The 12,005-nt window shown below is 36.6% G+C and overlaps 1 protein-coding gene across 6 annotated transcripts in view; it reads left to right on the top strand.

The window, feature by feature from the left end:
- The window catches only part of WDR11 (WD repeat domain 11), a 54,543-nt gene that overhangs the window by 7,785 nt on the left and 34,753 nt on the right, over positions 1-12,005 (top strand). For 3 of the 6 annotated variants that reach the window (XM_040254879.1, XM_040254877.1, XM_040254881.1), the window contains 6 exons: positions 212-385; positions 2,747-2,933; positions 5,531-5,696; positions 6,100-6,214; positions 8,635-8,830; positions 9,125-9,228. In XM_040254879.1, the coding sequence (XP_040110813.1) occupies positions 212-385; positions 2,747-2,933; positions 5,531-5,696; positions 6,100-6,214; positions 8,635-8,830; positions 9,125-9,228 (942 nt within the window). Of the gene's footprint in view, positions 1-211; positions 386-2,741; positions 2,934-5,530; positions 5,697-6,099; positions 6,215-8,634; positions 8,831-9,124; positions 9,229-12,005 lie in introns of those variants that run through there. The other 3 variants (XM_040254880.1, XM_040254878.1, XM_040254882.1) reach the window with 2 other exon arrangements.

Genomic DNA, 12,005 nt, shown 5'->3' on the forward strand with positions numbered 1-12,005 from the left:
CTAATGTTCAGGCAGCTCATTTTTATGTAAAGTTAGTTTTCCCTGTCAATCTTGACACATAAACTTAGGTGCAACATTGAAGATGAGGGGGGAAGTTAAGATTTTAAGGGTTATGAAAACACATACACAACTAGATATAAAGGATACATTAACCAAGTGTTTTAAAGTGGGTGATTTCTGAATTTTGTCTTTATTTATCTGGTCTTTGCAGATGTTCAGTGGTTATGGAATCAAGATGCTTCCCGGGATTTATTGCTTGCTATCCATCCGCCAAATTACATTGTGCTCTGGAATGCAGATACTGGCACCAAACTCTGGAAGAAGAGCTATGCTGATAACATTCTTTCTTTTTCTTTTGATCCTTTTGATCCCTCACATTTAACCTGTGAGTACTAGTTTCTTGTGGAAAATGGATTGAGGTATTTGTAATATATATGGTTAATGCTATATACATAAGATACACCCATCATTACATCTTAAAATGAGATGCACATCTAGTTCATATCTTTTCAGCTCCTAGGACAGATACTATTTTGCAAGTATTCTGATGATTAGAAATTTAAATCAGCAAGCTAGACCTTCAGTGTATGGAATTTGTGATCAGAATTAGATTAGTCAGAGAATGAGAGTTGCTGTGTTATTCTAATTCAGACTTAATTAAATTTTTTTCTAGGAACATCAGAAGAATCTGAGTCAAGGGTTTCATTTAGTCTGTGGCCAAATTCATTTCTTCCTTTTCAAAATATTGTTCTAATTCATTCCAAGCCTTTTGAGTGCCATGAACAGATGCATGTCAGGAACAGACTAAGCCCAAGGGAGTTTTTTCTTGCAGAGACTGTTTTTGCCAATATACTTTAATGTTTTACTGAGCCACTGATCTAAAAATTAGATTCTAGCCAGATATTTTTGTGACCAAATTATTTAGAAAATGTTTTTTATTCAGTTATCCAACAAATATTTCTTGAGCTTTTACTTACTATATGCCAGGAGTGTTCTGGGAGCCTGGAATATATCAGTAAACCAAGACAAGGATTCTTGCCTTCATAAAGTTTTCATTCTAGTGAGCAAGAATTAGGTGGTAACCTATAAGCATAATGAATTAGTACACTGCAGTGTATTATGAATGGTATAAAAAATAAAACAAGATAAAGGGAGTGGGAGTGGGCTTGTTGTATTAGATAAAGTGGTCAAGGTAGGCTTCATTTTGATATTTGATGAACAACTTCAAAGAGATGACGTAAAGAATGGTAAAGAATGTCTTCCCTGGATTTGAATGACTCAAAATTCCAACTTGTATCTCCAATATTTATTGAGGGGTATGTGAGTTGACAGAGGGACAGAAGGTCAGACAAGTAGAAATTAAAATGGGAAACACAGCTGTATAAATAACTGCAATAGGGTGTGTTTAGGCTTTGTATGTGTAAATGTGTATATGTGAACATATGTGTGCACTCACTAGGTTGCTATGGAAGGCAGTGCTGTGGGAGCTCTGAGGAGAGCAGGCTTAGCTGACAGAGTCAGGGAGTGAGGACATCACAAAAGGACGGGACAGACTTCGACCTTGAAGGATGCCTTCTATAATCTGAAATGGAGACAAAGCTTCAGGTTAATTTACTGCATCTCTGTAATTTAGTTGATGAAAGCACAAAATTTCAAAGCATCAGTTGACCTAACATCTTTGATTTGCTCATTGAATGTGCTGGGGTTGTCATAATTCTTGAATGGTTTGTCCCCTGTCTTTAAAGCAGCCTCACTCATTGCCAAGAGCCAGGGTAGATAAGATTTTTATGATCAGATAGAGGGCGATGGCACCCACTCCAGTACTCTTGCCTGGAAAATCCCATGTATGGAAGAGCCTGGTGGGCTGCAGTCCATGGGGTTGCGAGGAGTCGGACATGACTGAGAACTTCACTTTCACTTTCACTTTTCACTTTCATGCATTGGAGAAGGAAATGGCAACCCATTCCAGTGTTTTTGCCTGGAGAATCCCAGGGACGGGGGAGCCTGGTGGGCTGCCATCTATGGGGTTGCACAGAGTCGGACATGACTGAAGCGACTTAGCAGCAGCAGCAGCAGCAGATGTTAGTCGGCCCCAGTTGTGAGGGGGATTATTTTTTCAGTCATAAAAAGGCATAAAATATTTCTGTTTCCTGTACACTTAGTAAGCCACTGTTGGCACTTTTACTGTAGATATTAAGTGAAAACACTCTTCGCACATTCCAAGCTTCAGTTTGACACTCAAGAAGAAAAAGGAAGTAAATTTAGACAGAGCAACTCATGATAATGATAAAAAATTGGTATCAACAAGTTAAATATTTGAATTTGCCAAGTGTGATATGAAGAATCTCGTATATGGGTTTTTTTCCCTCTTCGGTGAATTTTATATTCTGAAAGTCTTTGGATTTTGAAGTTATGAGGTATAATGCAGAAAGGTTTCTAATGAAAGTCTGTACACTGAATTTATTTGGAAGAACAAACATTTGTTCTTTCTGCCAGTAACCTTCTGATATCTTTTTAATATAAAACATTAATTTAGAGCGCTAAGCTTGGAGGCCTCTGATGAATTGTAATGGACCACCTGTTTCTGTTTAACTTGGTGAACATTCCCGTTATGTTATGTCTGCATAACACTGCCAGTTCCTTATTATTAAAATTATCATTACCTTGCTCTCAAAAATGTATTGGAATAAAACTCTATGCTAAACATGATTAAACTTTAATCAGAGTTTCGCTTCTCTCAGTACAGTACTCACCAGCGAGGGCATTGTATTCATCTCAGATTTCTCTCCATCCAAGCCTCCCTCAGGCCCTGGGAAAAAAGTTTACATATCCAGTCCACACTCCAGCCCAGCTCACAACAAGCTGGCTGCAGCCACAGGGGCCAAGAAGGCTCTTAATAAAGTGAAAATCTTAATCACTCAAGAGAAACCTAGGTAAGTTGCAAGTATAAAACTAGCAGCAACATTCGTGTAATTCAGTGTTCATCTGTTCATTGAAAATATCATTTTTGGAGATGTATTAAGATTGATTTTCTTCTTTATGTTACCCTTTCTTGTTTCTAATTTTGAATTTATAAAAGGAAAAATATTTTTTGTTTTCTCCTCTAAGAAGAGATTTAGCACTTAGCATGGTGTCTTTGTTGCCAGTAATGCAGTAAACAACCCCCACTAATTTTCAGTGAACATCTTTGACTCCTGAAAGTGAGAGAGAACAATTCTAAGATGGGGGCCGCTGAACACATTAAAAATTGGGGGGCAAAAGCTGGATTATGATTTTAAATACATTTTCCTGACTTAAATGCTGTGTAATGTCATTAGCCAGTAAAATATGAATGTTTTTCTTCTGCATGTAAAGATGGTTTCCCATAGTGGTTAAGGGCCAAGATTCTAGGGGAACTGTAGCTCCGTGACTTGGAGTATATTTTAATCTTTCTCAGATTTCACTCTTTCAACAGCCAAGATAGTGTTTTAAAGGGTTTCATAGAGCTGTTATAAAGATTAATAGATTCAGAAACTTAAGTCCTTATCATAGTATCTGATACTTAATAAGCATTCTTTTGGTAAATGCTATATTTTTGTTCATTTCAGAAATTTCAACTGAATAAAATTTTATTTTGAAGGACTAATTTTATGCATTAAAAATAGATTTCTGTTTTTTTTCCCAGTGCTGTGGTTCTTATATTTTTATTGCTTTGGTAGTTTTTTGGAATTCATTTTAAAAATGCTTTTATTTTTAGTATACTAAGATTATTCTATCTAGACTTTGTGGGTAATTACCTGAAAAATGTGGTAAAATACAAATTGCTCTATAAATTCTGAATTGATATATAAATATCAGTTTTATATATTAAACAATAGGCTGGTTAAATTTATCCCTAATTTATCCCCCACCCTGTGCTGAAACGATTGAAGATTACTCCTTAAGTATCTTGAGAACTTATTTCTTTTTCAGTAATTCTGTATCATAAATAATTATTTTTAAGCTGCATAGTTTTATAACTTATGACCTACATACTGTATTTTCTCTCATGAATCGTATGTTCATCTTTGTGAGGAAATTGAGTCTTACATTGTTTTAAATTTGTTACTTAAGCTTGCCCAACTGGGAAGTGCAGAGCCAGAATTTTAATGCAGTCCACATCCCTCTCCATGGTCCTCTGATCTAACTTTACTTTAAATTTCAAAACCTTAATAAAATTATTATATAAAAAGAAGATGGTACATAATTATATGCCCATTCCTATTGAAATAAATATGTAAATTTATTATAAATACAAAGTTGTGATTAAGTATATACAACAATCACAAATTACTGAAATGATTTTTGAGACTCTTCAACAATCTTTACAATCCTCATATTGTTTCACCTCTTTTATTTACACAGAAGAAAATTCTGTGGTAAGTGAATAAAATACCCAACTTTGTTCCAAAAAATCTTTAAGACAGCTGAAGAGTGAAGGAAGGCAGAGTAGAGGGAGTGACTTGCTCAAGGCCAAACATATAGTCCATTGACTCCTGATCCAGTTCTCTAGCCCTAATTACTCTAAATGCTTTTATTTTAATCCCAAGGCTTCTTTTCAGCAGTCCATCTAGTACTTCTGATTACAAAATAGAATGACAGTAGTACCTTATGAGTGCTATATAGTACTGTCACTTACCATCTCGTATCATAGACTTACTAGTTTACTTTAAACTTTCAATGATTTAGAAACATATCTCTCCAGCCTATCTAGTGTTATTGTCATAATTTGGATTTTGGCACAGAGGAGAGATCTAATATTTAGATGCTAGCTCATGTTGGTTATTTCAGGAGACAGTTGTACATTCTCGTTGATGGTTATTATATGGAAAGTACAAAATTCAATCCTTTTTTAGCTTTTTCTGATATGAATAAAGTCTGATTCATCTTTAAAAATTGAAGTGTAGTTGATTTACAATGTTGTGTTAGTTCCTGATATACAGCAAAGTGATTCACTTATACATATTATGTTATATGGAGCCTCGCTAGTGACTCAGACAGTAAAGAATCTGCCTGCAATGCAAGAGACGTGGGTTCTATCCCTGGGTTGGGAAGATCCCCTGAGAAGGGAATGGCAACCCACTCTAGTATTCTTGCCTGGAGAACCCCGGGAACTGTAGCCTGCCAGGCTCCTCTGTCCATGGGATTGCAAAGAGTCAGACATGACTGAGTGAGTGACGCAGCACATGCGTGCACACATGCACACACACTCAGCAAAGTGATTCAGTTATACATATTACTGTTCTTTTTCATATTCTTTTCCATTGTGGTTTATTATAGGATATTGAATCTAGTTCCTTGAGCCATATAGTAGGACCTTGTTTATTTTATATAGAGTAGTTTGTATCTGCTAATCCCAAACTCTTAATTTATCCCTCCCTCACAGCCACCCCACCTTTGGTAACCATAAGTTTGTTTTTGTGTCTGTGGGTCTATGTCTGTTTTGTACATATGTTCATGTGTGAGTCTGACTCATTTCTTGATGCCTGAAGTAAATGTTTACTTTTTCCAGTGCAGAATTCATAACTCTCAATGATTGCCTTCAGTTGGCATACCTGCCTTCCAAAAGGAATCACATGTTGCTGCTCTATCCTCGTGAGATTTTAATCCTTGATCTTGAGGTGAATCAGACAGTGGGTGTGATTGCAATAGAGCGAACAGGAGTTCCTTTTCTGCAGGTATCTACAGCTTAGAAATTACATCACCAAAAGTTGATTATGAATTATATAGTGAAAAATAATCTATACTTTTGCATAGTCTTGCAGAAGTCCTTAGTTTTACTTCTTTTTTATTTATTTAAAGATTGACAATGTTATTTTACATTCCTTATTTTTCTGGACTTCTGATTGGTTTGATTTAACCCTAGAAATTCTTCTGACAGATCTGGAGATAGATACTGAACTATTTAAGTTACACAAATAAAGACAAATTTTTTAGGATTGATGGATTAGGGGATTATATGTGTGCTTTTGTGTTTTTGTTTTTTTGCCCATATTCTGTAAATATGAGTTTATGAGTCTCACTGTATATATAATTTTAAAATCTATGGTTTTAAAAAATAAATACATCATCTATTTAAAGGTAATTCCCTGCTTTCAACGTGATGGTTTATTTTGCCTACATGAAAATGGTTGTATAACCTTACGTGTTCGAAGATCTTACAGTAGTATTTTCACCACTTCAAATGAGGAACCAGGTAAGTTTATATCTCACAATAATAATCACTTATTTTTTTTTCAGAATTGTTTTTTAAAGCTTTATGTGGCAAATACTAGCCAAAGCATGGAGTTAATGATAACCCCTGCCTTAAGATAATAGAATATGGTTATAGTATGAGACATAAGAAAGCACAAACCCAAGATAATCTCTGGGTATTATAATAATGCACCTCCTGTATGCAGCAAAAACAGTAGTATTTTGTAATCCCTTTTTGACTGTATCCATGAGCCAAGCACATGTTATCTTTTGTGACTATTTCTTTTACACAAGTCCAACCTTGTATATACCTTTATTATTACACCTCTTTGACTTTTCTTCTGCTTTAGCAAGGAATGTCTTAAACCTGTGTCACTTCCATGGTAAAGTGACATAGGTTAATAAGTCTTCAGGGCATTCAGTTGTCTTTTCCAATCTTATCCTGGAGAATAAAACTGATGTCTTTATGGAATGATGTGCTATGTAAAGGTGAAAGTGACTTTCACATCTTTCGTAAAATACAATTATTTTCAGGCTTACTCTTCAGTTTGGTCACTCAGTCATGTTCGACTCTTTGCAGCCCCATGGACTGCAGCATGCCAGGCTTCCCTGTCTGTCACCAACTCCCAGAGCTTGCTCAGACTCATGTCCATAGAGTCGGTGATGCCATCCAGCCATCTCATCCTCTGTTGTCTCCTTCTCCTCCCACCTTCAATCTTTCACAGCATCAGGGTCTTTTCCAGTGAGTCAGTTCTTTGCATCAGGTGGCCAAAGTATTGGAGCTTTGGTGTCAGCATCAGTCCTTCCAATGAATATTCAGTACTGATTTCCCTTATCATTGACTGGTTTGATCTCCCTTCTGTCCAAGGGACTCTCCAGAGTCTTCTCCAACACTACAGTTCAAAAACATCAATTCTTCAGTGCTAAGCCTTCTTTATGGTCCAACTCCCACATCCATAACGTGACTACTGGAAAAACCATAGCTTTGACTAGATGGACCTTTTCGGTAAAGTAATGTCTCTGCTTTTTAATATGCTGTCTAGGTTGCTCATAACTTTCCTTCCAAGGAGTAAACGTCTTTTAATTTCATGGCTCCAGTCACCATCTGCAGTGATTGTGGAGCCCAAGAAAATAAAGTCTGACTCTGTTTCCATTGTTTCCCGATCTATTTGCCTTGAAGCGATGGGACTGGGTGCCATGATCTTCATTTTTTAGATGTTGAGTTTTAAGCCATCTTTTTCACTCTCCTCTTTCACTTTCATCAAGAGGCTCTTTAATTCCTCTTTGCTTTCTGCCATAATGATGGTGTCATTTGCATATCTGAGGTTATTGATACTTCTCCCACCAGTCTTGATTCCAGCTTATGCTTCATCCAGCCCAACATTTCACATGATGTACTCTGCATATAAGTTAAATAAGCAGGGTGACAATATACAGCCTTGATGTACTCCTTTCCCAATTTGGGACCAGTTTCTTGTTTCATGTCTGATTCTAACTGTTGCTTCTTGGCCTGCATACAGATTTCTCAGGAGGCAGGTATGGTGGTCTGGTATTCCCATCTCTAAGAATTTTCCACAATTTGTTGTGATCCACACAGTCAAAGGCTTTCGCATAGTCAATGAAGCAGAAGTAGATGTTTTTCTGGAATTCTCTTGCTTTTTCTATGATTCATTGGATGTTGGCAATTTGATCTCTGGTTCCTCTGCCTTTTCTAAATCCAGCTTAAATATCTGGAAGTTCTCGGTTCATGTACTATTGAAGCCTGGCCTGGGGAATTTTGAGCATTACTTTGCTAGTGTGTTAGATGAGTACAATTGTGTGGTAGTTTGAACATTCTTTGGTGTTGCTTTTCTTTGGGATTGGAATGAAAACTGATCTTTTCCAGTCCTGTGGCCACTGCTTTTTCCAAATTTGCTGGCATATTAAGTGCAGCACTTTCACAGCATCATCTTTTAGAATTTGAATAGCTCCACTGGAATTCCATCACCTCCACTAGATTTGTTCATAGTGATCCTTCCTAAGGCCTTTCCATTCTAGGATGTCTGGCTCTAGGTGAGTGATCACACCATTGTGATGTAGAGTACAGTAAATTATGATAGGCTACAGGTGTACTGTTCATTATTTAATCATATATCTGTTGGTCTTTTTTTGAAAGATTTTCTTCATTTAAAAAATATTAAATCTATTTTGATAATTGCTCTTTTGGACATTAAACTTGGTGTGGACAGTCACTAAGTTAATTGTCTTATATCCTGAAGAAATTAGTAATTGTAAACACAGGGAAGCCATTTTTGACAAACTTTGCTTTAGTTGAAGGGATGATGTTCTTTTTGATTGTGGTATTATTTACATTGAAACAAGTAGCAGTGACATTAATATGGTTGCTTTCTAATATTTAAAGAAAACAATACTCTTGTTAAGATCCAGATCCTGTCCAGGAGCTTACCTATGACTTACGAAGCCAGTGTGATGCAATCAGGGTGACAAAAACTGTCCGTCCCTTCAGTATGGTGTGTTGTCCGGTCAATGAGAATGCAGCTGCCCTCATAGTGAGCGATGGGAGGGTCATGATATGGGAACTGAAGTCGGCTGTTTGTAATCGGAATTCACGGAGCAGGTAAATGAACCAATAGGATCTCTTTTTTGTTTTGCTTTGCTTTCCCCCCCGCCCTTTTTAAGATTGCCAGAATCATATAAAAATAGCAAGGCCTTTTTCTGTAAAAAATTTTTAGACATTAGATTATAAGGGGATTATGTAAACCTGCTAGAGATATTTCACTTGTGGTTTAGATTAATGATTAGTGTAAAAAAATGGATAGAATACTATGATCGAAAGTTAGTAGTTTGAGTTACTAACATATGATGCAGACTGTAAACATGTAAGAACTGTCTAATTATTATATCTTTGCAGCAGTTCTGGCCTGTCACCTCTGTATTCACCAGTGTCTTTCTGTGGAATTCCTGGAGGAGTCCTACAGAATAAACTCCCAGACCTCTCCTTAGATAACATGATTGGTAAGCCACTTTTTTTTTCCCTTCTGACTTCCATGTTAGGTATACTTTTTGAAGGACAAAAGTAATAGTCAGTGATTGTTGTTACTATTAAATCAAAGTTAGTACTTCAGGAAACTAAAAATGTAGCTTCGTTCTTTTCTGAATAAACCAGAGCGGTATAAAATAAAATTTATGTGGTCCCTAATAGTTACCTGCCGATTGTCATCGTGATTTTACTTGTCTGTTTCTTCCCGTAGGTTATACGCACCACAAGGGTGGGACAGAGCTTAACTCAGCCTTACATCCCCAGCACTCAGGGTGTTGCCCATTCTAGATGTACAATTAATAGTTATTGAAGAAATAATTAACTGAGCAATATTAGAAAAAAATTATCTTCTTGACTTACATTTTCTTATTTTTATGTTGGGAATTCTTACTTTCAACAAATATTTATTTGCAAATAAAATATTATTTCAAACTTATCTAGTTATTATAGAGCCAGAATATAGTCAAGGAAGAATGAGGGTTGGTGATTTCAAATATTATACAACTAGGAATTATAAATATGCCAAACAGAGTTGACATGTAATTCACTTAAAATTGTGGCCAGTGGTTTATAAAGGATTTTCTTTACCATATTTGTTATTCCATAATGTAATTAAACATGGACATTATTTACTAGCTTTCTTTTTGTTTGTTTAAATGCTATGAAGATAAATGATATACTAGAAATAAGAGCATTAGCTTATTAATCTTAATCAGAGATGACATTTATTGGGGGCTTAGTACTATATTAAATGCTGTGCCAAATTCTCTACTTAATACCTCGACAACCCTGTGGACTAGGTATTATTATTATTATTTCCATTTTATATATGTGGGAACTAAGACCAGGAGAGATTAAAAAACTTGCCCCAAAGTACACAGCCAGTTAGTGGAAATGTGGTCATAATCATCCCTGTCTGGAGTCTGCTTCTTGGCCATGGCCTCTAGTCCTGGCTGCTTCACTGTGACCAAAGCAAGGCTTGACCTCTCCATACCCTGGTATTCTCATAATTCCTGCCAGTTTTGGACTCTTTGTGCTCACTGATGCTAACTTACATACTTAAAATTTTTTCTTTTCACCTTTCAAACATAAATCCCTATGAAGAAGTTCAGACACATAATTGTTTTGCAAAATTTATTTTATCAGTAACATAATTTTCTGAGTTAATTGACCCTGTCTGCACTTAATATAAACTATTAAAGTGAAAAGAATTATGAACACACATGCACAGAACTAATCAGTAATATGAAACCCATAGGAGTTTGAAATTTTATGCTGTTTAGGTATCTAAGTGATATAAATTACATTTTTGGGGGGACAGAATGGTACAGATTGTATAGCAGTTCTTGACAATGTTGTTGATTTGAAAGTATTAAATAATTAAATCTTTGTTACTTGAAAACATTTTAATTAAAACTTTAAACTTTTAATTTGAAATTCACTATGTACTTAGTGATAATTGAAAGCAATTCAGTTAAGTACAGAGGTCTGATTTATATTCATTGAATAAAGGCTGTTGCTTATTAAGGCCTAATCTGCCCTACTTTGTGAATCACTTCACACAGAAAATGTTGGATGAGAAATATGCAGTTTCCTGGAATCAGCTCTGAGCTGCCAAAAGTTGGTAAACTTGGCACCTAATTGTTGCCATTGCTTTAGACCCCATCTTTGTTACTAAAAATGAGTATCAGTTGTATGGCTTATCCTAAGGGATCATTTATTCAGATTGATCCTTTTTTTGTGTATATCCACCAATTTTATAATAGCATTTTACTAAAACAACTTGACGGGTTTAAGAGGTTTATTTAGAATCCCGTCACCCACTCTGAATAATTATTTACATTTTTCTTTTTCACAATATGTGTATATGTGTGTGTACATATATATATATGTTCACACGCATGCACTAATATGTGCTTGTGCTCAGTCGTGTCCAACTCTTTGTCACCCTGTGGACTGTAGCTAGCCAGGCTCTTCTGCCCATGGAATTTTCCAGGCAAGAATACTGGAGTGGGATGCCATTTGCTACTCCAGGGAATCTTTCCGACCCAGGGGATTGAACCTGCATCTCTTGTGTCTTCTGCATGGACAGGTGGATTGTTTACCAGTAGCACCACCTGTGATAAACACACATGCACATACACTCACACGTATTCTTGTGTGATAACTTTATCCCAGGCTTTTGGTGGTGCTAGTGGTAAAGAGCCTGTCTGCCAGTGCAGGAGACATAAGGGACACAGGTTCGATCTCTGGGTGGGAAGATCCCCTGGAGAAGGACATGGCAACCCACTGTAGTGTTCTTGCCTGGAGAATGCCATGGACAGAGGAGCCTAGTGGTCCATAGCGTCAGAGAGAGTTGGACAGGACTGAAGCAACTTAACACATACAAAGGAAGAAATATTTTAAAACCCTTATCAGTGAGTTAAAGTTTCAATTTTGCTGCACTCTTTGTAGTCACATTTTGTTGTTGTTGTTCAGTTGCAAAGTCGCGTCTGACTGTGACCCCATGGACTGCAAAAAGCCAGGCTTCCCTGTCCTTCACTATCTCCCTGAGTTTACTCAAACTCATGTCCATTGAGTTGGTGATTCCACCTAGGCTTCTCATCCTCTGTCATCCCCTTCTCCTCCTCCCCTCAATCTTTCCCAGCATCAGGGTCTTTTCCAATGAGTTAACTCTTCGCGTCGGGTCGCCAAAGTATTGGAGCTTCAGCTTCAGCATCAGTCTTTGCAGTGAATATTCAGAGTTGATTTC

The sequence above is a fragment of the Oryx dammah genome, unplaced genomic scaffold (genome assembly GCF_014754425.2).
Source record: "Oryx dammah isolate SB20612 unplaced genomic scaffold, SCBI_Odam_1.1 HiC_scaffold_14, whole genome shotgun sequence".
NCBI classification, from domain to species: domain Eukaryota; kingdom Metazoa; phylum Chordata; class Mammalia; order Artiodactyla; family Bovidae; genus Oryx; species Oryx dammah.